The 26,523-nt window shown below is 45.0% G+C and overlaps 1 protein-coding gene across 1 annotated transcript in view; it reads right to left on the bottom strand.

Moving 5' to 3' along the window:
* LOC122928457 (branched-chain-amino-acid aminotransferase, cytosolic-like) overlaps positions 1-23,188 on the bottom strand; it is a 107,309-nt gene extending 84,121 nt beyond the window's left edge. The window contains exon 1 of the mRNA XM_044281309.1: positions 23,115-23,188. Coding sequence (XP_044137244.1) covers positions 23,115-23,120 — 6 coding nt within the window. The 5' untranslated portion in view covers positions 23,121-23,188. The remainder of the gene's footprint in view (positions 1-23,114) is intronic.
* Between the last annotated feature and the right edge of the window lie 3,335 nt (positions 23,189-26,523).

Genomic DNA, 26,523 nt, shown 5'->3' on the forward strand with positions numbered 1-26,523 from the left:
GTATGCCTTATTTCTTTAAGAATGTAAATCCAGATGTAAAAATTATTTAACACTGACGCATTTCGAACTATAACGTAGTTTAGGACTAGGAAGTATGCTATAGTCCGAAATGTGTGAGCATTAAACAATGTGCACATGACATGATTTTACTATTACTGACGGCTGCTGGATATTTTGCCTGTGGAACTGTGGGACAGTATTAGTACTGAGGCAGAACTAGGGGACTCTATAATGACTGGGGGACTACAGGGAACATAGGTACTTGGGCAATACAGGGGGCATTATAACTACTAAGGACACTACAGGGGGCCTGTCACGCTTGTGGAAACTCCACACCGAGCATAGGAGGGAACAGGGAATCAGGCCTGAGAACCAGGGAAGGAAAATGGACACCTCCTAGTGAAAACCCTAACCAAAATCCTGACTGACTACCAGTATGAACAGACTCCAAAGGTAGGTGAGTTCATACGCAGGAATACCTAGAGTCCTATCAAGCCCTATAGGACCCTGGTACTAATAGCAGGGACAAGACTACCTGTTCCTCCAAAAGGAAAGACAAACAGGAGTCTCCTTCAGGCTTAATACAAACAATAGGGAAATGAAACACACAGAAACCAAACAAAATACAAAAGGGAAAGGAAAGACTTAACTGCAAAGGAGCAATGAAAGCACCACAATCTATCCAAAGGTCCAAACAGAAGCTATAAACCGCACAGCATTGTGGGAGAAACAACTATAAATAGATAAGGTTAAATGACCCTAATAGCCAGACCTTGGGAAAGAAGGTGTGGTAAGCACCAGAAACAACACAGACATCATTTGATCCAAATGGAAAACATGTCAGATCAAACCACGTGTTGCCAGTCTCACCAATCTCCTGCCACCTGTTGCGGGAACATCCATGACAGGGACGCTATAACATCTGAGGGAACTACAGGGGGCCATAAGTACAGTAGTGGGACAATACAGGAGAGGCATTATAACTACTGGCGGCACTATAGAGGGACCTTATTACTACTGGGGGCATTTTAAGTACAGGGGCAATACAGTGGGGCCACACTGTAACTACTAGGGCATTACAGGGGCATATTATAACTAATGGAGCCACTACTGGGGAACGTTATAACTACTAGGTGCACATTGCAACTACTTAGGCACTATAGAGGGCATTATAACTACTGAGGGGCCTTACTACTACTGGGAGAATTTTAGGGGGCCTTATACTACTTGGGCACTTTAGGGACCCTTATACTGATGGCACTATGAGGCATTATTACTTCTGGTGGTACTGTGGAAAGCATTATTATTATTAGGCACAATATGGAGGGTAGTACTACTAACGGGCACACCTGGGTAGCATTATCACTGTTGGTGGCACTATTAGTAAAAAGGGCGCTCTGAAAGAGAATTATAATTGGTGAGGGGAGCAGTATTAGTATGTGGGGGAATATCTGTATTATGGTACTGTTATTTCTTCAATATAGTATTAGGGGGCATTTGAGGGGAGGAGTAGGATAACACTATTGGAGAACTGGGGGGGTTGATGATGGAAACTGAGGAATCTAAAATGTTTGTGTGGCAAACTCTGCAAAGAGGAGACAAGGCTAAAAGATGTCATAATGGCGGTCTGCGCCCAATGGAGAAGATGAGGAAAGAGAAAATCTACATTACAGGAGACGTAATCTCCTGTATGTTTGGTAGTGCTGAAAGTAATGTTAATCCAAATATGCCATTAGCACTGCGGCATGGCAAGTGTGCCTGTTTGTTTTGAAACGCCAGGGCTGAATTTCAGTCTCAGTCCAGCCCTGGTGATAATAGTAGTAGACGTTATATTGGTAGATATAGTGGTAGCCTTATATTATAAGTGGCAGCAGTATTATTTGTAGTACCAGTAGATGTAGTAGCGCTGTGAAACAAAACACGCAATGCAACAGCTCTCTGCAAACCAAATAAAGTATAAAAATGCACAATAATTGCTAGTGCTATACTTATAAATTAGAGCTGCTTGGCAAATCATTTTGTACAAAATTATTTGAGCCCGTCTGCCGCACGTCAAGGCGATCTCTGTAAGACCATTTTGGCACCAAAGATGACAGAAATTAAAGCAGGCCCAGCATGCATGTGGAACCTACACTCCCTGAACTGTATGGTAGCCGTCATGGCACATAACAGGTAGAATTTAGTAGTCTCAGCCATGGGGTCCATTCACATGTCCGTAAGAATGGTCCTGATCCGTTCCGCAATTATCTGAAACGGGTGCGGACCCATTCATTTTTAATGGGGCTGGAAAAGATGCGGACCACGGCTTTGCCAAAAAATAGAACATGTCCTATTCTATTCATCTGTGGACAAGAATAGGAATCCTCTATATAATACTGGTGATGTGCGGTGTCAGTGCGGACTGCAAAACACTACGGACGTCTGAATGGATCCTTAGTGGTAGTCATATTAGTATAGAAGTTGTGCAGTTATTAGTAGTGGCTGAAGTACTATCAGTAGTAATATACACTCACCTAAAGAATTATTAGGAACACCATACTAATACAGTGTTGGACCCCCTTTTGCCTTCAGAACTGCCTTAATTCTACGTGGCATTGATTCAACAAGGTGCTGATAGCATTCTTTAGAAATGTTGGCCCATATTGATAGGATAGCATCTTGCAGTTGATGGAGATTTGAGGGATGCACATCCAGGGCACGAAGCTCCCGTTCCACCACATCCCAAAGATGCTCTATTGGGTTGAGATCTGGTGACTGTGGGGGCCATTTTAGTACAGTGAACTCATTGTCATGTTCAAGAAACCAATTTGAAATTATTCCAGCTTTGTGACATGGTGCATTAACCTGCTGGAAGTAGCCATCAGAGGATGGGTACATGGTGGTCATGAAGGGATGGACATGGTCAGAAACAATGCTCAGGTAGCCCGTGGCATTTAAACTATGGCCAATTGGCACTAAGGGGCCTAAAGTGTGCCCAGAAAACATCCCCCACACCATTACACCACCAGCCTGCACAGTGGTAACAAGGCATGATGGATACATGTTCTCATTCTGTTTACGCCAAATTCGGACTCTACCATTTGAATGTCTCAACAGAAATCGAGACTCATCAGACCAGGCAACATTTTCCAGTCTTCAACAGTCCAATTTTGGTGAGCTCGTGCAAATTGTAGCCTCTTTTTCCTATTTGTAGCGAAGATGAGTGGTACCCGGTGGGGTCTTCTGCTGTTGTAGCCCACCTTTCTTTCCCATTCTGACATTCAGTTTGGAGTTCAGGAGATTGTCTTGACCAGGACCACAACCCTACATGCATTGAAGCAACTGCCATGTGATTGGTTGACTAGATAATCGCATTAATGAGAAATAGAACAGGTGTTCCTAATAATTCTTTAGGTGAGTGTAAATAGAAGTTGTAATAATAGTAGCAGCGTGGTAGCAGTGACCATAGTATTGGTTGTAATGGTCTTATTACTGGCAGTCAAATTAGTAGAAGAAGTTGTAGTAGTGGAAATGGTAGTGGCCTTATAGTGTTAGTGATAGTAGTAGTACTTGTATTACCAGTCGCTGTAGTAGTCATATGAGTAGTAGATGTAGTATTGGTGGTGGCAGTATCATTATTATTGGTATATGTAGTAGTAGTAGTAGTAGTAGTGATGTTGATAGAATTAGTTGTAGCAGCAATAGTTGTTGTAGTATTAGAGGAAGTGTGACATGCTATTTCTATGAGACATTTCAGGACTTGGAGGATGGTTATGAAAGCTGAGCCTGTACCACAGATTGGGGGAGGGGGTTACTGAAAAGAAAGAGTAAGAGATCTAACAGGATAACATTTCTGTGTGTGGTCATATATCACATTCCAAGGAATACTACTACTAAATCTACATATGATAGGTCACAGCTGAGCCAGTGTATCTAGGCCTGTCATGTGTGATACTGCCAGCTGAGCTACTGTATACAGATGTAGCAGGGGTAACCCTCAAACCCTTAACTCAAATTTAATTATCTCATCACATTATCTTGAAACAAATGCCATTGAAAAGCAATTACTTAACACGTTTAGTTAACTTTAGTTTAGTTACCCTACTGTAGTAACCCTACTACATCTGTATTTAATCCTATCATGTGTGATACTATCTACTGAGTCATGAACGTAATCCTATCATGTGTGATACTTTCTACTAAGTCATGAATGTTATCCTATCATGTGTGATACTTTCTACTAAGTCATGAATGTAATCCTATCATGTGTGATACTGTCTACTGAGTCATGAATGTAATCCTATCATGTGTGATACTGTCTGCTAAGTCATGAATGTAATCCTATCATGTGTGATACTTTCTACTAAGTCATGAATGTTATCCTATCATGTGCGATACTTTCTACTAAGTCATGAATGTAATCCTATCATGTGTGATACTGTCTACTGAGTCATGAATGTAATCCTATCATGTGTGATACTATCTGCTGAGCTGTTGTATCTAAGAGTATTATGTGTGATACTGTCAGCTGTGTCACTGTATCTAATCTTATCATATATGATACTGTCTGCTGAGCTGCTATATCTAATGCTATCATGTGTGATACTGTCTACTAAGCCACTGAATGTAATCCTCAATGCTATTCAGTAGCATCTGGATCCAAAGTCAACTGAAGCAAGTGTGAACATCTGGGAGGAGGACTTCCTGGTTTTGATCTTTCAAACCTCCTCCCAGTGGCCCAACAGAAGTCAAAGATATTGCGTATCAAATTTGGTTCTGGTGATTAACCCAAAGAAAATCAGGAGCGTGGAATAATGGATACTGCTCAAATGGTTAAACAATGATCAACATTTGACCCCAAGTAAAAGAGTGAACCTGATCAAAGCATTCTTGGACCCGCTTTTCTTGCATCCCAGAAATGTCTGCCTTGTGCCAAAACCTCTCTGGGTGTGGATCTACAGCCTGTTCTTCCACATGTTGTGGAAGGAGGGATGTTCCCTACGGATTTCAGCCAACCTGTTGTATTATTTGTGAATACATTTTTTCAGACAAACTCTGTTCTCTGTGGATAAACTCCTCAAAGAAAACATGTCTGCCTTTCTTTCGAGACTGATCTTAGTATCTGCAATCCTATGCTATCTTGTATCTGAAGGTAGATAGAGTCTGGGGTGTGGGAGGTCAGAACCAAAGAAATTACTTGAGCAGAGGGTCCTGTTGACCCATTTCCAGAATCCTCTGGCCTTGAAGGATTTCCCAGTATTTTAAGGGGCTTTTCTGGGAGTACAATATTGATGGACTATCCTCAGGATAGGCACTCTTACCGATCAGCTGTCTTAAAGGGCCGTGGTACTCCGGGGAGCACGGTGGCCTCCTCACAGCTTACCAAGCACAGCATCGTACATTGTATAACAGCTGTGCTTGGTATTGCAGCCCCAGCCAATTCACTTGAAGAGGAATGAATTGTACACAGGCTGTGTGACCAATGAACATGATGTCACTGGCCTAGGAAGAGGCTGCAGCGCTCAAAGGAGCACCGCAGCCTCTTCCAGCAGATGATAGGCTGATGTGCTGGGAGTTGGACATCACCAATCAGACATTGATGGCCTATCCATAAGGTCAGTTCATCAATATTTTACTAATGGAAAAGCTCCTTAAGGGTTGCACTATATTTATTGAATTCATTAAGACTCCTGCAGGGGGTGTGATAAAATAGCTAAGTAAATATTACTCACCCACAGCTCCAGGGCCACCTCTCCAGGGCTGCCACTGATGACAATGCAGCTACCCGCATGTGACACCTGCAGCTAAACAGCGTCCGCGGCTTTTCTGTACTGGTCATGTGTAGGTAGTCACAACATCATCCCTGCAAGCTAGCAATAGAGACCTGATGGAGCATCGGAGCAGCACTGACCAGCCGGGGATTTTTCCAGGTAATTCTTGTTATTTTATCACATCCCTTGCTTTCTGTGAGGTTTTTAGATGTGCCGGACAACCTCTTTAATGTCAATGTAAACTTTAAATAGGCTTGAGGCTTATTGCATTTAATGTTGAAGTTACTCATACTGAATTAATGGCAGGTTTATGGATATCGTTTCGTCTAGAAGCTGCTGGTATTTAACAACCTCATTAATTACCGTATATATCCATTCTGCTGGAAATACTCTTAAGCGCTCCACGCAGCCTCCTCACCGTCGGGACATGATATAAATATCTGGCCAGATACACAAAGCACCATTGATAGGAGGCCCAGCTGTTCATACACATTACTTTACTGGCTGCAGAAGAACTGAAACACATGGACTGATATCTGTTCCCACTTTCCTCAAATTACCTGCCGATTGCTCAACTAACTCCTACCTAATACTTCAAATGAGGCTAAATGGGTGCTCTTTTAGCATTTATGTCAAATACTTTCCGAGTGTACACGATAAAACTTTATCACAAACTTAATGTGAACCAAATCTAAAATATTTCAGTCTGGAGTTCAGGCTGTATAGCTCCAAGAAGATTGTCTAGATACAATTGTAACAGAACTTCAGCTTTGTACAGATTTTTAACCTCTGGATATAAACATGTATATTCCCATTCAATAAGAGCAAATAGACACACTCATGCAAGCTCAGAGTGCTAAATGTAGAGGACCTTTCATCGGTCCAAACATTGTAAGATAAGTATCAGGCTGTGTAGAGCGGCGCCCCGGCATCTCACTGCACTTACTATTATTCCAGGGCACAGCTCTGTTCTCCCGCTATGTCCCCCGGTATTTTCTCTGAATTGGTTATACTAGGCGGAGTCTGCCCTGTTTCTCCCTTGGCGTTCCTTCGCCCAGGCTGTAGCGCTGTCCAATCGCAGAGCTCACAGCCTGGACGTTTTTTTTTTCTCCCTGGCTGTGAGCTCTGTGCAGCGATTGGACAGCGCTACAGCCTGGAAGAAGGAACGCCCAGGGAGAAACAGGGCAGACTCCGCCTAGTATAACCAATTCAGCGAAAATACCGGGGGACATAGCGGGAGAACAGAGCTGCGTCCCAGAATAATAGTAAGTGCAGTGATATCCCGGGGCGCCGCTCTACACAGCCTGATAATTATCTTACAATGTTTGGATCGATGAAAGGTCCCCTTTAAGTCCTGGAGTAGGGCAGAAGTGTTTGGGTTCTTTGAGCACCGGGCCAGCTTTTCATTGGGGTACAAACTGTATCTCAGGGATGGACTGCACCTGAGTGGAAGGGAGTTTGCTGTGCTGGGGGGAAAGAATTCTACCAGGGGGAAGGAGTATTTAAAGTAGGTATAAGGGGGAGGGCAAGGCAGAAAGTGAAGTGGTAGTCAAAGAGGTGTCAGAGATTATTGGTGGGGGGGGGGGCTTAAAAACCAACAATAAAAACCAAGGTGCCCACAAAAACTCAAGAATCCACATTCTGGGAACTAAATGTGGAAAATTAAATGGTAACTTAAAATGCATGTTAATAAATGCCAGAAGTCTAGCAAGCAAAATTGGGGAGCTGGAGGCTATGGTACTAGAGGAACACATAGATGTAATTGGTGTGGCTAAAACTTGGCTGGACTCTTCACATGAGTCTTTAGTTTATCTTTAGGGTTTTACACTCTTTAGGAAAGACAGGGACAATAGAAAAGGCAGTGGCATGTGCCTGGATGTGAGGAGTTAATTGAAGGCAAGTGTGAAAGAAGCAACTGTGGGTGGTGAGGAGGTTGAAACCTTATGGGTAGAAATACAAAGAGAAATAAACTCTGAAAAAATAATAACTGTTGTGATGTATAAACCCCCTAACATCACAGAAGAGATAGAAGTTCAGCTATATAACCAAATAGAACGGGCTGGACAGGTACAGTGTGAGATGTGAGATTTTAACTTCCCAGATATTGACTGGGTCATGGTTCTGCCTCAACTGCAAAGGGGAGAAAATTCCTCACCTTGCTGAAGGACCACTTTATGGGCCAGTTTGTAGAAGATCCTACATGGGGCAATGCGCTACTAGATTTGGTAAATTCTAACAATGCAGAGCTTGTTGGAAATGTTACTGTTTGTGAAACACTTGGTAACACTTACCACAAGAAGCAAACTAGTTGGGAGGACAAAAACATAGAATTTGGAAAAGGCTAATTTCCCAGTTTGAGGGCAACACTTCAGGGTATAGACTGGGAGTATCTATTGTCAAAGAAGAATACAAATGATAAATAGGGAGAGCTTTACATCTACCTTGGATCACTATACTGCAAAATGTATCCCTATAAGTAACAAGTATAAACGGCTAAAATGAAACCCCACATCTATTAAAGCTACAGTAAAAAGGCCAATAAATGACAAAAAGGGGTATTTAAAAATACAGTTCTGAAGGATTAGCTCAAGCCTTTTAAATTACAAAGGGCTTAATAAAATCTGTAAATAATGGTAACTGGAAGATAGTCACTGTTATCAGTGGTGATAGGGCTGTTAGTACATCCTATGGTAAACTAAATTGGCTGAATGTAAATATGGTCACAGTTAAGCTAAATAAGGTAAATAGGTGAATCCTGAGGATAGGTCTTCAATAAAAATATCTCAGAAAATCTCTTAATGACTGGCATAGGGCTACTTCCTCAGGTAATTATAGACCAGTAAGCTTAACTTCTGTTGTGGTGAAATGTTTGAAGGACTCTTTAGGGACTATATACAGGAGTATGTGACTGTTAATAATATCATAAGTGCTAACCAACATGGGTTTACCAAGGACAGGCGTTGTCAGACTAACCTGATTTGTTTTTATGAGGTGATTAGAAGCCTGGACAGAGGGGCGGCTGTGGATGTAGTGTTCTTGGACTTTGCACATGCATTTGATACTGTCCCTCATAGACGTTTAGTAGGTAAAGTAAGGTCTTAGGCTTAGAAAGTATAGTTTGTAATTGGATGGAAAACTGGCTGAAGGGGGTCAATGATTTCTATTTAGAATGGTCCCGGGTTATAAGTGGTGTATCCAAAGATTCATTACTGGGTCCCCTATTATAAAATTTATTTGTTAATGATATTGAGAATGGGATTAATAGCACCATATCTATTTTTCCAGATGACACCAAGCTATGTAGTACTGTACAGTCTCAGGGACTACAAGCTGGTCATCCACTTGGAAGATTAGATTCAATGTGGATAAATATAAAGTTATCCATCTACGCAGTAATAATCTCCGTGCATTATGTGTCCTAGGAGGAGTGACACTGGGAGAGTCACTTATAGAAAAGGATTTGGGTGTCCTTATAGATCATAGATTAAATAACATCATACAAAGTCAATCAGCTGCTTCTATAGCAAGCATGAAAACAGTTTAAGACTCGCGGGACAGGGATGTAATGCTACCACTTTACAAAGCTTTAGTGCAGCCTTATCTGGAATATTAAGTTCAGTTCTGGGCACACTTTCATAGAAAGGATGCCCTATAGCTGGAAAAAGGTACAAAGAACAGAGACTAAACTGACAAGGGGCATGGAAGGTAATTCTTAGAATCAAATAATATTAATGATTATGTAAATGTGTAGCAGTCTGGTTCTCACTTGCCTTCCCCAACTCCCATTCTCAACCATCTGTTGGCTGAACTTGATGAACTTATGTCTTTGGCTACTTCACACTCGCGTTTAGTGCGGATCCGTCTTGTATCTGCACAGACGGATCCGCACCAATAATGCAAACGATTGTATCCGTTAATAACGGATCCGTTTGCATTATTCATAAAAAAAAAGTCTAAGTCAAAACGGATCCGTCTTGACTTACATCGAAAGTCAATGGGGGACGGATCCGTTTTAAATTGCACCATATTGTGTCAGTAAAAAACGGATCAGTCCCCATTGACTTACATTGTAAGTCAGGAAGGATCCGTTTGGCTCTGCATAGTCAGACGGTCACCAAAACGCTGCAAGCTGCATTTTAGTGACCGTCTAAAAATTGATGCATTCTGAACGGATCCTTATCCATTCAGAATGCATTGGGGCTGAACTGATCAGTTTCGGGCTGCTTGTGAGAGCCCTGAAACAGATCTCACAAGCGGACCCAGAAACGCCAGTGTGAAAGTAGCCTTTCTTCAACCATAACTACCGTATGTAACATAATATATTAGAAAGTTGAAGAACATGGCACAAGGAGTATTGTTTATATAATATATTTTGATATAAACCATGTGTTGGAGCTTCATCTAAGAGTGACTAGAAATAATCTGTTGTTCTCATTCTTCTGCTCTCGGCCCCTTGAGCTAGTTGTGGATGGTGGGGCTTCTATTATGAGGAGGGGGAGCTGCAGTTGAGCTAATGAAAGAATGAAGTTCAACACATGAAAGACCCTAACAGCTGAGTATGACCTCATGACATCTGCTCAGAGCTTCCAGTCATCCAATTCCCCACAACTCTGCAGCATGTAAGGTCTTACCTACTGAGGGTAAACTCCCTGAATTTTTCCTCCAGTCAGGGTGGCTGGTTCTCCTTACTCCTCTGTGTATGGAGCTGGATCCTGACCATAAATTAGGCTAATTTATTATGAGAAAAACCATCTGTATCACATTCCAGCCAGAACACGAGTCTAGCAAAACAAGTGGTACTGTGCAGTGTCCATATATACAGAATAAGAGCAGATACTGAGAATTACACCCAGTATACAGGACAAGAGAGGTGGTACTGTGCAGTGTCCGTATATACAGAATAAGAGCAGATACTGAGAATTACACCCAGTATACAGGACAGGAGAAGTGGTACTGTGCAGTATCCATATATACAGAATAATAGCAGATACTGAGAATTACACCCAGTATACAGGACAAGAGAAGTGGTACTGTGCAGTGTCCATATATACAGAATAAGAGCAGATACTGAGAATTACACCCAGTATACAGGACAGGAGAAGTGGTACTGTGCAGTGTCCTTATATACAGAATAAGAGCAGATACTGAGAATTACACCCAGTATACAGGACAAGAGAGGTGGTACTGTGCAGTGTCCATATATACAGAATAAGAGCAGATACTGAGAATTACACCCAGTATACAGGACAATATAAGTGGTACTGTGCAGTGTCCATATATACAGAATAAGAGCAGATACTGAGAATTACACCCAGTATACAGGACAAGAGAAGTGGTACTGTGCAGTATCCATATATACAGAATAATAGCAGATACTGAGAATTACACCCAGTATACAGGACAAGAGAAGTGGTACTGTGCAGTGTCCATATATAGAGAATAAGGGCAGATACTGAGAATTACACCCAGTATACAGGACAGGAGAAGTGGTACTGTGCAGTGTCCATATATACAGAATAAGAGCAGATACTGAGAATTACAGCCAGTATACAGGACAAGAGAAGTGGTACTGTGCAGTGTCCATATATACAGAATAAGAGCAGATACTGAGAATTACACCCAGTATACAGGACAGGAGAAGTGGTACTGTGCAGTGTCCATATATACAGAATAAGAGCAGATACTGAGAATTACACCCAGTATACAGGACAAGAGAAGTGGTACTGTGCAGTGTCCATATATACAGAATAAGAGCAGATACTGAGAATTACACCCAGCATACAGGACAGGAGAAGTGGTACTGAGCAGTGTCCATATATACAGAATAAGAGCAGATACTGAGAATTACACCCAGTATACAGGACAGGAGAAGTGGTACTGTGCAGTGTCCCTATATACAGAATAAGAGCAGATACTGAGAATTACACCCAGTATACAGGACAGGAGAAGTGGTACTGTGCAGTGTCCATATATACAGAATAAGAGCAGATACTGAGAATTACACCCAGTATACAGGACAGGAGAAGTGGTACTGTGCAGTGTCCCTATATACAGAATAAGAGCAGATACTGAGAATTACACCCAGTATACAGGACAGGAGAAGTGGTACTGTGCAGTGTCCATATATACAGAATAAGAGCAGATACTGAGAATTACACCCAGTATACAGGACAGGAGAAGTGGTATTGTGCAGTGTCCATATATACAGAATAAGAGCAGATACTGAGAATTACACCCAGTATACAGGACAGGAGAAGTGGTACTGTGCAGTGTCCTTATATACAGAATAAGAGCAGATACTGAGAATTACACCCAGTATACAGGACAGGAGAAGTGGTACTGTGCAGTGTCCATATATACAGAATAAGAGCAGATACTGAGAATTACACCCAGTATACAGGACAGGAGAAGTGGTACTGTGCAGTGTCCATATTTACAGAATAAGAGCAGATACTGAGAATTACACCCAGTATACAGGACAGGAGAAGTGGTACTGTGCAGTGTCCATATATACAGAATAAGAGCAGATACTGAGAATTACACCCAGTATACAGGACAAGAGAGGTGGTGCTGTGCAGTGTCTATATATACAGAATAAGAGCAGATACTGAGAATTACACCTAGTATACAGGACAAGAGAAGTGGTACTGTGCAGTGTCCATATATACAGAATAAGAGCAGATACTGAGAATTACAGCCAGTATACAGGACAAGAGAAGTGGTACTGTGCAGTGTCCATATTTACAGAATAAGAGCAGATACTGAGAATGACACCCAGTATACAGGACAGGAGAGGGACTTTATAGAGGGAGACAGTGTCACTTCTGTAATCAAGCCAACCTTACACTGTCAGTGTGAAACACCATGGCCTTATCTGTCACTGCCACTCACCATGTCATCCATAGCACAACCACCTCCTCAGGGGTAGAGGGCCCCCCTGCTCTTGAAAAAGAGAAATCCTCAGTAAATATAAGCCTTGAATCCCCCTCCTCTGCTTTGAGCCCTCATTATATCTGCTTCTGAGAAATCTAGATGAAAACCAACAGGGGCGGACTGAGAACCTAAAGTGGTCCTGTAAAAAATACTAAAAGTGGCACCATTTTATAGTTGGGTCCAAATTGATTGAAGGCAGGGCTATATTGCAGCACATTATACCACCCTAACAGAGCCAAATACTACAGTCCATCACAAAATACTGCCAGCAGCACAAAACACATCCCCAAAAGCTTCCATTGGCCGGTCCCCTGGGCATTGGCCCACCGGGAAATTTCTCTGTAAGGTCTGAGGCCAATCCGCCCCTGAAAACCAACATGACTGCCATTACAGTGGCTTTCAACCATTCTGAATGGGAAATCTTACTGGAGCTATATGGGAGATGAAGATGTATGTAAGCAGTGTTCCATCTAAGCTGCGCGGGTGCGCAGCCGCGCAGCAATTATTGTGCCCCCACGCACGAGTTTACTAAGTTCGCTCAGCGCTCGCTCACCCTGCTTCCAAGAGGCCCACACTAGTGATGAAACTTCCTCCTTATGTGTGCATGGTAAGCGGGGCGCCACCTACCACATATTCCGGCATTACTGCTGCCTCCTCCTTCTTTTTCTGACCAAAGAGGAGGAGCAGTCTACACCTATGTACAGCATACAACTATCTACTGCCTATACACAGCCTATATCTATATACATCATATAACTATATATAGTCTATACTTATATACAGCCTATATCTATATACAGCCTATATCTATATACAGCCTATACCTATATACAGCCTACAACTATATACTACCTATACATATACTACCTATATCTATATACAGTCTACACCTATATACAGTCTGTACCGTGTAGACCAGTGTTTCCCAACCAGTGTGCCCCCAGCTGTTGCAAAACTACAACTCCCAGCATGCCCGCACAGCCAAAGGCTGTCCAGGCATGCTGGGAGTTGTAGTTTTGCAACAGCTGGAGGCACACTGGTTGGGAAACACTGGTGTAGACTGTACATAGGTGTAGTCTGTATATAGGTATAGAATGTATATAGGTATAGAATGTATATATTCACATAGGTATAGGCTGTATAGAGTGTATATAGGTATAGGCTGTATATATGCACATAGGTATAGGCTATATATAGGTATAGAGTGTATATAGGTATAGGCTGTATATAGGTATTGGTGTTGGTGTTTCACAGACGTGTGCTGTACATGTTCTCCACGGACAGCACAGATCCCCATTCATTTAAATGTTTGTATTCAGACATCAGTATTTTAGCACGGATGCATGCTCTGTCCATGTTCACGGATCCATCACGTCCATTATAGTCTATGGGTCTGTGAAAACCACGGATGCCATCCATGTTGCATCTGTGTTTCACGAATCATTAAAGAAAGATTCATTGAAAATAATTTTTCAGCTGTTCAGTGTCAGTGAAACATGGATGCAACACGGACAGCAAAAAACAGACCCAACACGGATCTTTCACGGGAGAAAACACGAATTGAACACGGTCCGTGTTACCACTGATCCAAAACTGACACGGACGTCTGCATGAGACATTATAGGATAGCTGCCTTACATCTGGTGGCATTAGATGCAGAGCTTGTTAAGAGCTCATTTGCATCCCTTTCCTCCCAGAATTCCAGAGGAGCATGTATGGCCTATAAGTCTCCTCACGCTGATTAAGGTTCTCTCTCCCTAAGGAGAGTTAGTTCCCCCCTGACCCGGACACAGGCCTCTCGCCCAGTTAAGCCAGTACTCCCCGCACTGCACTGAGGGGTAATCACTCTGAAACAGCTGTCTGCAGATAAGGTGCTGGCTTAGTTAATATCCAAGTCATAGCTTATTTTAAAAGCTGAACATTTAATTATAGGCTAGCTGCTTTACATCCGGTGGCATTGGAGGCAGAGCATGTTAAGCGCTCATTTGCATCCCTTCTCTCCCTGGATTATAATGTATATTGTACAGCATGGTGCAGGGATTTGTATACTGTACAGTAGTACAGGAATTATAATGTATATTACACGGCATGGTGCAGGGATTATAATGTATACTGTACAGTAGTACAGGAATTATAATGTATATTACACGGCATGGTGCAGGGATTATAATGTATTCTGTATAGCATAGTGTAGGGATTATAATGTGTATTACACAGCATGTTGCAGGGATTATAATGTATACTGTACAGTAGTGCAGGGATTATAATGTATATTACACGGCATGGTGCAGGGATTATAATGTACACTGTACCGCATGGTGCAGGGATTATAATGTATTCTGTACAGCATGGTGTAGGGATTATAATGTATATTACACAGCATGGTGCAGGGATTATAATGCATTCTGTACAGCATGGTGCAGGGATTATAATGTATTCTGTATAGCATAGTGTAGGGATTATAATGTATATTACACAGCATGGTGCAGGGATTATAATGTATATTATACAGCATGGTGCAGGGGTTACACTGTATGCTCTTTGATGTGACAATTATCTTAGGTTTTCCTATCGCCCACCTTTGATGGCGCTGTGCCCAGCTCTGAGCCAACCCCGCTCAGCAGCTGCCAAGGCTTAGAGGGAACACTGTATGTAAGGAGTCTTGGAAATCAGGGTGACGGCGCCTGTTAGACCTGTAGAGGAAGCCGTATTGATTTTTACCCAGATCCCAAATTTTGCTGAATCTAATTTTTGACCAGTTTACATAAGAGGGTGTCTCAAGAATTTATACTGTTTGTATTACGGCAAGCGGAGGAGTCATAAGATAATTATACCCTGCATACAGGTCATAGCTGAATACTCCTCCCAAAGTTGCAAATACCTGGATAAGACTGGAAGAAGCCAATGAGCCCGAGGAATTACTCCCTACTTTTTGGAAGGCAATGGTTAAAATTAATTACAGTAGATTTTTTCCGCCCTAGGCAATTGCCCCCCCCCCCCCCTTCCTTATCAGATGATCTGCCCATATCATGACATCACATATGTTCCACCCCTTTCTCAGCATTTAAAGAGGACCTTTCACCAGGAAAAAGTATGTAAACTGACTATACCGACGTGTAGAGCGGCGCCCAGGGATCCCCCTGCACTTACTGTTATCCCCGGGCGCCGCTCCGTTCTCCGGTTATAGCCTCCGGTATGTTCCTGCTTAGGCTCCACCCGGGGGAACTTAGGCTCCACCCAGGGGAACCTGCCGCGGTCTCTTTCTCCTATGCTGTAGCGCTGGCCAATCGCAGCGCTCAGCTCATAGCCAGGCCAGCGCTACAGCATAGGAGAAAGACGCCGGCAGGTTCCCCTGGGTGGAGCCTAAGTTCCCGCGGGTGGAGCCTAAGTAGGAACATATAGGAGGCTATAACCGGAGAACGGATCGGCGCCCGGGGATAACAGTAAGTGCAGGGGGATCCCTGGGCGCCGCTCTACACGTCGGTATAGTCAGTTTACATAATTTTTTCTGATGAAAGGTCCTCTTTAAATGAAAAGAACTGCTATGTTTCCCTTAGGCCTCTTTCAGACGGGCGTTGCGGGAAAATGTTGCGCGAGTGCAAAACATTGCAATGCGTTTTGCACTCGCGTGAGAAAAATCGCGCATGTTTGGTACCCAAACCCGAACTTCTGGAAGTTCGGGCTTGGGATCGGTGTTCTGTAGATTGTATTATTTTCCCTTATAACGTGGTTATAAGGGAAAATAATAGCATTCTGAATACAGAATGAATAGTAAAATAGCGCTGGAGGGGTTAAAAATAAATAAAAAATAATTTAACTCACCTTAGTCCACTTGCTCGCGTAGCCGGCATCTCCTTCTGTCTTCTTCTTAGCTTTGTGTAGCAACAGGACCTGTGGTGACGTCACTTCGGTCATCACATGATCCATCACCATGGTAAAAGATCATGTGATGGATCATGTGATGACTGTGACGTCACCAAAGGTCCTTGTTGCTACACAAAGCTAAGATCAAGACAGAAGGAGATGCCGGGCTATGGGAGCAAGTGGACTAAGGTGAGTTAAATTATTATTATTATTATTTTAACCTCTCCAGCGCTATTTTACTATGCATTCTGTATTCATAATGCTATTCTTTTCCCTTATAACCATGTTATAAGGGAAAATAATAATGATCGGGTCTCCATTCCGATCGTCTCCTAGCAACCGTGCGTGAAAATCGCACCGCATCCGCACTTGCTTGCGGATGCTTGCGATTTTCACGCAACCCCATTTACTTCTATGGGGCCTGCGTTGACGTGAAAAACGCACAAAGAGGAGCATGCTGCGATTTTCACGCAACGCACAAGTGATGCGTGAAAATCACCGCTCATGTGCACAGCCCCATAGAAATGAATGGGTCGGTATTCAGTGTGGGTGCAATTTGTTCAACTCACGCATGGCATCCGCGAGGAATACTCGCCCGTGTGAAAGGGGCCTTAGGGTTAATCAAGATTCTTGTAGCTGTCTCCCTGACATCCGCTAGAGGTGCTTCCGCGATTCTCACTGTGAAAATTACAGTGGGAAGACGCGGAACATAGTTTTGAATGCGTGCGCATGCACATTCACAGCTGAGAGGAGGATTGGGGAGAAGAGTTCCCTGTGCCAGTGTTCTGCCACTTTTCTATACCCGGACAAAAGTCTTGCTGTCCGTGTTGCAAGTGATGTAGCTGCACCGGAAGTCACGTGGACGCGTTGGAATCAGCTGGAGGAGGGGGTGTGCGCGCTGCGCAAGCGCATTCGGCTAAAGTATAGTAATCTGGCAGAACGCAGCGAGCCCGTAATCTACATTATTTGTACCCTCGCCACGCATCGGGCTCGGCCTCGCTGCGCTCGGCATTTGCTAAAACTAGCTCTATGCCGCCATTGATAGTAAAGAAAGAAATGGATGGTAAAGAAAGAGATGGATAGTAAAGAAAAAGATGGATAGTAAAGAAATGGAGGGCTGGGAAAATGCAGGGGCGTTCTGCCAGATTAACATACTTTAGCCGAATGCGCTCCTCCAGCTGATTCCAACACGTCCACGTGACTTCTGATGCAGCTACATCACTTCTGGGTATAGACTTTTGTCCGGGTATAGAAAAGTGGCAGAACACCGACGCTGGAGAAAGGTAAATGGCTGAAGGGGTTTAAACCCCTTCAGCCCAGTGGGTGCCCCACTCCTAACTATATAGTGCCAGGAAAATGAGTTTGTTTTCCTGGCACTATAGTGCTCCTTTAACACTAGTACTGCTCAGTGTAGTTTCTCTGCAGGAACAGGCTATAGACACCAGTACCACTACATTAAACTGTAGTGGTTCTGGGACTATAGTGTCCTTTTAATGTGAGGTAAATTAGTTGCCAATGTAGTATTAATAACTAAACAATTAAATAATAAACATATTGCATTGTCTACTTACCACCAGGACAATAAGATGATCTGATCTCTGGCAGCAGTCTGGCTCTGGGGACTCCCTTGTCACTCTCTTCTCCCCCCTCCCTCCCTTGTCACTCTCTTCTCAGCCCCCCCCCCCCCCCCACTTCCTCCCTTGTCTCTCTCTTCTCCCCCCCTCCTCCCTTGTCACTCTCTTCTCCCCCCTCCCTTGTCACTCTCTTCTCCCCCCTCCCTTGTCACTCTCTTCTCCCCCCTCCCTCGTCACTCTCTTCTCCCCCCTCCCTCCCTCGTCACTCTCTTCTCAGCCCCCCCCACTTCCTCCCTTGTCACTCTCTTCTCCCCCCTCCCTCGTCACTCTCTTCTCCCCCTCCCTCCCTTGTCACTCTCTTCTCAGCCCCCCCCCACTTCCTCCCTTGTCTCTCTCTTCTCCCCCCCTCCTCCCTTGTCACTCTCTTCTCCCCCCTCCCTCCCTTGTCACTCTCTTCTCCCCCCTCCCTCCCTTGTCACTCTCTTCTCCCCCCTCCCTTGTCACTCTCTTCTCCCTCCCTCCCTTGTCACTCTTCTCCCCCCCCCTTGTCACACTCTTCTCCCCCCCCTCCCTTGTCACACTCTTCTCCCCCCCCTTGTCACACTCTTCTCCCCCCCCTCCCTTGTCACACTCTTCTCCCCCCCTCCCTTGTCACACTCTTCTCCCCCCCTCCCTTGTCACACTCTTCTTCCCCCCTCCCTTGTCACACTCTTCTTCCCCCCTCCCTTGTCACTCTCTTCTCCCCCTCCCTTGTCACTCTCATTCCCCCCCTCCCTTGTCACTCTCATTCCCCCCTCCCTTGTCACTCTCATTCCCCCCTCCCTTGTCACTCTCATTCCCCCCTCCCTTGTCACTCTCATTCCCCCCTCCCTTGTCACTCTCATCCCCCCCTTGTCATCTCATTTCCCCCCCCCCTTGTCACTCTCATTCCCCCCCCCCCCCACCTCTAATGTAGCATGGCCGAGCTCTGTTCGGTCCGCGGTACAGGAGCTTTTGTTTTCTGTACCCGGCCGGACTGAAAGGAAGTGCACAATAAGTGAGCACTTCCTGTCAGTCCGGCCGGGTACAGGAAACAAAAGCTCCTGTACCGCGGACCGAACAGAGCTCGGCCACGCTACATTAGAGGCGCTTCCCTCCTGTCAGTCCCTCTCTTCAGGCTGCGCCCGGGCGGTGCACAATCATAGACGCGCCAGCCCGGGCAGTGCGGCAGCCGCCTGGTGCTGGTGCGGGGGAGGGCCCGCCACCGTACTTTAAAAATAAAATTGCGGCAGGACCGGCCTGGCCGCCACTTAACCAAAGCTTTTTTTTAAACCGCAGGGGGCCGGCGCCCCCTGCTAAATTGCGCCCTAGGCGGCTGCTTAGGTCGCCTTACAGGTGGCGCCGGCCCTGTTTCCATGGTTACAACCACCCTGCAATCCAGCAGCAGTGGTCATGTTTGCACACTCTAGGAAAAAGCGCCGGCCTCTCTGGTGGCTGTGACTGCGGGAGTGTCCATAGTCCAGCACTTTTTACTATACTGTGCAAACACGACCGCTGCTGATGGATTGCAGGGTGGTCGAAACCATGGAAATGAGCAGTGTATAATGTGATGGAAAATTAATCTAGCCAGCAAAGGAGGCAATATGGACAATTACAATACATTAGTAAGTGCCTTGTACTAACTTTTTCCACATGATGAATGCCATCTGCTTAAGTTAGACAACCGCTTTAAAGGGAACCTGTTACCGGGATGTATAGAGATGAGGACATGGGCTGCTAGATGGCCGCTAGCACATCCGCAATACCCAGTCCCCATAGCTCTGTGTGCTTTTATTGTGTAAAAATTTTTTTGATCCATATGCAAATTAACCTGAGATGTGTCCTGTACGTGAGATAAGTCCAGCGTGAAGGAGCCCAGCACCGCCCCGCACCCTCAGAATCTCCTCCTTGCTCCCCGACGTCAGAAAGCTAGAGCGCTGTAATCTCGCGATGCGCAACCTAGCGCATGCGCAGTGCCGTCATAGTGTTTCTTCCCTGTGCTAGCATCAGCCTCAGGGAAGGATTTGCTGATGCCAGCACAGGGAAGAAACACTATGACGACGGCGGTGCTGGGCTTCTTCACGCTGGACTCATCTCACGTACAAGACACATCTCAGGTTAATTTGCATATGTATCAAATCGTTTTTTTTTACACAATAAAAGCACACAGAGCTATGGGGACCGGATATTGCGGATGTGCTAGTGGCCATCTAGAAACCCATGTTCTCAGCTCTATACATCAAATCCCGGTGATATGTTCCCTTTAAGTTACAGGTCAGTATGCCAACTCTACAGGTATAATGTGAACCACTTCTGATGGAACAAAGGCAGAACACAACACCTGCTGACCTCCATATGGACACTGGTAAGGGGGGGGGGGTCACACTGAGCCTAGGTTCTTAGGAACCTTTCACACGGGCGAGTATTTCACGCGGATGTGATGCGTGAGGTGAACGCATTGCACCCGCACTGAATCCCGACCCATTAATTTCTATGGGGCTGTTGCGTGAAAATCGCAGCATGCTCTATTTTGTGCGTTTTTCACGTAACGCAGGCCCCATAGAAATGAATGGGGTTGCGTGAAAATCGCAAGCATCCGCAAGCAAGTGCGGATGCGGTGCGATTTTCACGCACGGTTGCTAGGAGACGATCGGGATGGAGACCGGATCATTATTATTTTCCCTTATAACATGGTTATGAGGGAAAATAATACAATCTACTGAACATGGGTACCAAACATTTTTCTCACGCGCGTGCATAACGCATTACAATGTTTTGCACTCGCACGGAAAAATCGCACGTGTTCCCGCAACGCACCCGCCTCTTATCCGGGCCAAAAATATTACGCCCGTGTGAAAGAGGCCTTAGAGTAAAGAGAAGAAGCACACCATCGGCAGGACCTTCAATACATAAAACATAATGTGGAAAGAGCTACTCATCTGGGATAGGTGTGCGCAGGGCACAACAACCTGTGGCACTGTGAGATAGGGGTCAGCCGACTGCTGCACGCTCGTCCAGGTGGGTACTGAATTAGGCCCAAAATGTGATCAAAGGAGTGTGCTGAAAAAGGACTTGGTGGTGGCGCTGTCATATTCAAGAGCTCCACATCAGAGATAGTGATGGAGGCTTAATTCGGGACTTCAGCAGTCCCTTCCTCAGGTCAATAACAACCTAATTTGTGTTGACCTAAAGGAAGGGGCTGGTGCAGTCCTAAAACGTGTTGTTTGTCACAACAATAAAGCCTTCATCATTATGTCCGATGTGGGGCCCTTGCTTACGACAGCCCAGATACCAAGTCCTTTTTCTGCATTCTCTTCGGACTGAGGCTAGGTTCACAATTGTGGCGGAGGTCCCTGTTAGGAGTCTCTATTGCAGATTCCAGCAAGACAGCAGCGGTTTTGTCTGGCAGAATCGCAGAAGCTGTAGCCGACCCCGGTGGACCCTATAGTCAATGGCATCCATCGGGTACTGTTTGTGTCCAGCATATGCTGCATGACAGGCCATCCTTTTTTTCATTTTTCTGTTCCTATACTGTGGTGATCATCAATCTGTGGCTCTCCAACTGTTGCAATACTGCAACTCCCAGCATGCTAAGACAGCTGAACCCTGTCAGGGCATGATGGGAGTTGTAGTTTTGCAACAGCTGGAGAGGCACAGTTTGGAAAACACTGCTATACTGGAACAGAAACCCCAAAGACTACAATGATCCCATCCACATGTCACTGTACAAGATCTATGGCTCAGCGGTGTGCACGAGCCCTATATAAGGTCACATAGCACCCTGTCCTGCCAGGTGCCACCCTATGGGGTACATTACAGGAGCTCTATAGGGATCTCTGTCGGTAATAACTGCAGGTCTCATACTCTGACTACTGATATACTATATTCCGTTTTCTCTGTGCGAGTATCCCAGGACGCACATGCAATCAGTACTCACCTATTTAGTAAGGCCCTGCTGGACTACCTTCATCAGGGATCAGAGGATGATGAGACTCCACCATAAGTAATATTATATGTCATGCACTTTCCCTTATATTTATTATGAATTATTATAATAAAAGCCCCAATGTCCCAGACTTGTAGTCAGAAAGGAATTAATATGGGGCAATTGGCGTCTACCTTGTGGACCTTTTCCCTTCCTCGGGATCAGCTCTGCAGGATAATTGGGTGTACTTGATGGACCTGTGTCTTACTACATTTCTATTACATGCATGGCTGGATCCAACTCTGGATTAGATGTGACTGCTGCTTTTCCTGTTCGGCTACAATATAGTTCTGTAGTGGAAGAGCCTGCAGTGTGCCACAGTGTAGTGCAGATGGCAGCGTAGGGGGAGGGGGGGGGGGTAAGTCCTATGTAAAAGAGCTTCACTCCACAGTTTAGTGGTAGTCATCAATTACACTAAATACCTGTAGAACCCCTTTAATTATGACTTCTTATGCATTCATACGTATATTAAGGGTGAGAAGCCAATTTCCTTTGACCTTGCACCTGAGCCCGTTTACTGGTGCCGCAGAATTTCTTTTTCTTTTCTATATATATATATATATATATATATATATATATATATATATAGTGATTTCATCAGCTCTTGCCTCCCCTATAGTCATGCCAGTTGTGTTCTGCAAAGCAGAGCCAGCATATGGTGGATGTGGTGCAGTGTATACTGTGTATGTTACAAGCTGTGCTGTGGAGTACTGAGAGGGCTACACTATCAGAGCACTGTGTACAGTATGACTTGTATATGCTGTAGAGTATGTGCTTCCACAACGTGTATATATCAGCCTGTATATACAGTGCCTGTGCATAGCATGGTATAGCAGTGCTTGTGTCTAGCAGACGATATGGAGTAGAGGATATACTGTGTATGCAGTGGGCACATGGTATAGTAGACGTGTGTATGCAGTGGGCACATGGTATATACAGGATATCAGACTTTCCTTTCCTGTGTGTGATGCCAGCTGCAGCCTCTCTTACCTCCATGCCGTCTGCCTGAAGAGAAGTGCACGGGACACGTTGCAGTCCGAAGAATGTACTGAGCTCTACAGCCGCCTCTGCCGGGAGGATGACATCAGCCGGGGGTGTGATCTACATAGAGCCATGGCACTGAGGAGGAGAGCCCCCTGCTCAGACTGAGCCTGGCACCCAGGACACTACCCTGTACTGACTGACCTGCCAATGTGCATATCATCCTGTATTGACTGACCTGGCACTAAGGATACCACCCTAAGCTGACTGACCTGGTACCCTGAACTGACTCACCTTGCACTGATACCACCCTGAGCTGACTGACTTGGCACTGAGGATACCACCCTGAGCTGACTGTCCTGGTACACTGAACTGACTAACCTGGTACTAAGGAAACCAACCTGAACTGACTGACCTGGCACTGAGGATACCACCATGAACTGACTGACCCGGTACCCTGAACTGATTAACCTGTCATCGGGGATACCACCCTGAACTGACTGACCTGGCAATGTGGATATCATCCTGTATTCACTGACCTGAGGATGAGGATACCACCCTTAACTGACTGAGCTAACAGTGAGGATACCACCCTGAACCAACTGACCAGGCATTGTGGATATCACCACTTACCTGGCGCTGAGGATACCAGCCTGTACTGACTATAGAAGAAATCCTGGCACTCGCTATCTTCAGTTAGTTATTTTATTATTCACAAATATAGTTATAAATGTTAGAACTACCGGTATATTAGTGAATAATAAAAGTAACTGATTGAAGATAGCGAGTGCCAGGATTTCTTCTAGATTCCATGGGGACTGACCCCGCCACATGTACCACTGACCTCCGTGTGCCGACCGAAACCCTCTTTGTATCACAGTCTGTACTGACTGACCTGGCACTGACTATGCCATCCTGTAATGACTGTCCTGGCCATCCTGTACAGACTGGCACTGAGGATACCACCCTATACTGATTGATCTGGCAATCAGCCTGACTGACCCTGAACACTGTGCTGTATTCCCATACACTGACTGACTCTGAGTTTACCCCCATATACTGCATTGATTGACCCTGAACCCTTGGATATACCCCCCACACTCTCATTGACCCTGGACTCTGGTGTGTACCCTCATTCCTGAGGTATCTTTATGCCCGTCCAGGTCATAATCACTACCATCATGTAAAGGAATGGCGGGACAGCACACAAGAGAAGTGATGCCAATCAGTACAGAGTTTATTAGACCTTGGAAAATGAGGCGTCATTCCGATATGTGACAAGCCGTGCGTGGAATCATTACCGCTATCAGATTCAGTCTCATGAAAGTTGGTTACGCCCGCAAAATGGCCACAAAATGCCAGTCAGGGGCATAGAAAGTAATGCATCACATGCATGAGCCTATTAAGCCATTCAGAAGTCTGAGGTAAATCGCATGACACCCTGCCCTCCAGATGTCACACCTCGCAACGCACCCCTCAAAAACCCTATAGATCCATATGGTATCTGCTGTAGTTTGGCTGCAGTTGCAGTGCAGTGTTTCAGTGCAGGGAAGAGCTCTTAGCCTGGCATCCAGAACAGGAGAGACACCTGCGCTGCTTCTGTGTCTAGCTGAAAGAGTCTGCACTGGTACATTGTCACATCCCCTCAGCTGTGTGGGCAGCACTTTTCATTATATAATGATGAAGCGTCATGTATGTAGACATCACACAAGCGATCTGTCCTAGTGATTCCTTCCACACACAGCATCTGTCTTTCACAATCTCTATGGCCGCACCCTCCATTCACAGGAAGCTCCTTGTGCCAAAATTCCAGGGTATTACACATTTGTCTTTCAAGCCTCCCTTGCTTTCCTCCTGAAGGACGTCCTGCTCTCACCGCCCCATGCATACACTGAGAGGCCCATGTCACCTCAATCTTGGTTACCTGTGCACCCAGCATGTACCAGTGGTGTAACTAGAAATGACTGGGCCCCACAGCAAATTTTTGAACAGGGCCCCTGTGGCTCCTATGGCTAGTCAAGTATATACTGGATGTCATGTTGTCACTGTATATACTATCACTATACATAATGTCATTATAGGATACTGTTGAAGGGCCCTGACAATAAAATCTTTTAGTCCCCCTCCTGAGTGGGCCCCTGCCCCCTTCTGAGTTTGGGCCCCAAAGCAGCCGCTTTTCCTGCTTCCCCTATAGGTACTTCCCTGGCGTGTACCTTCATGTTACAGTCATATTCCAGAACTGAACCAGAGGGTGCCATTGTGCACAAAGTAGATCATGGGGGTGCGGCCCAAAGATGTGGGAATCAGCAGATCACAGTAATGAGTAGGCCCCAATGGTCACCCTGGTCCCTACTTCCACTGTAGTTCCCCGATGTCCCTGCGCTGAGCTCTGAGTTCTCCTGTCACCAGTTTACACATCATCTTCAAAAGGCCACCTGCCCGTGCGGGGGAATGCACATAAGATCCACACAAATTTCCACACGGATTTATGTATGTTTCTGTACCATATCCGCACCAAAATCCGCAATTTCTAACAGCCGTTTTTGGTGCGGATGTGGTGCAGTTTTACTACAGATCTCACTCTTCATCGGTAAAGGGTGAAATCCGCAGCTAAAACCGCAAACATAATTGACCTGCTGCAGATTTGGAGATCCGCACGTCGGATAAGTTTCTGCACAGAAAAAATCAGCAAAGTGTAAATGAGATTTGTGTATGTTCATACACTTTGATGGTACTGTACTACGCTGCGGTTTATCCACACAGGAATCCGTGCTGAAAAACCGCACGTATTTTGCAATGTGTGACCTGTCTGGGTGCAGATGATTCTTCTAGACTCCCCTGGTACTGTGACAAACGTACAGGACACAACAACGCCGCTATGAGAGAACTCAGTGGTAGATGCCTCACAACCTAGGCCTCATGCACATGGCGTTCCATTCAGTGGGGACCGCAATTTTCAGTGCGGCTGCCACAATACGGGCAACGGCCGTGTGCATGAGGCCTAAGGCTGGTGTCATACATAGGTTTCTGTCTGTTTTGGGGGTTTTGCACTTTTTGGTGCATTTTTTTGTAATTTCTTTTGCTGGTGTGGGAAATATTTTACACACTTTTTTTATAATGGTGTAATGGTGTTTTTTTCACACTTGAGGTGTTTTTTTTGTTCTGCTTTTTATTGGGGGGGGGGGCATTTTTTTTCAAACAGTAGCAAGCCCAACGTATCGACATTTGTTCCCCCTGTTGTTTTTCTCCCATAGACTTCCATATTTTTTTTACCTCAGGTTCAGAAAATACATATGTAATGTGTTTTTTTTTTTTCTCTCCTATGCAGCTCTGCAGTGGAGATGATTTTACAGGGAGGGGGGGGGGGGCACATACTTTCCTCAAGGTCTTAAAATGCCGTCTGTGCTAATGACAGGCA

This window comes from Bufo gargarizans, chromosome 2, assembly GCF_014858855.1.
Source record: "Bufo gargarizans isolate SCDJY-AF-19 chromosome 2, ASM1485885v1, whole genome shotgun sequence".
Taxonomy (NCBI): domain Eukaryota; kingdom Metazoa; phylum Chordata; class Amphibia; order Anura; family Bufonidae; genus Bufo; species Bufo gargarizans.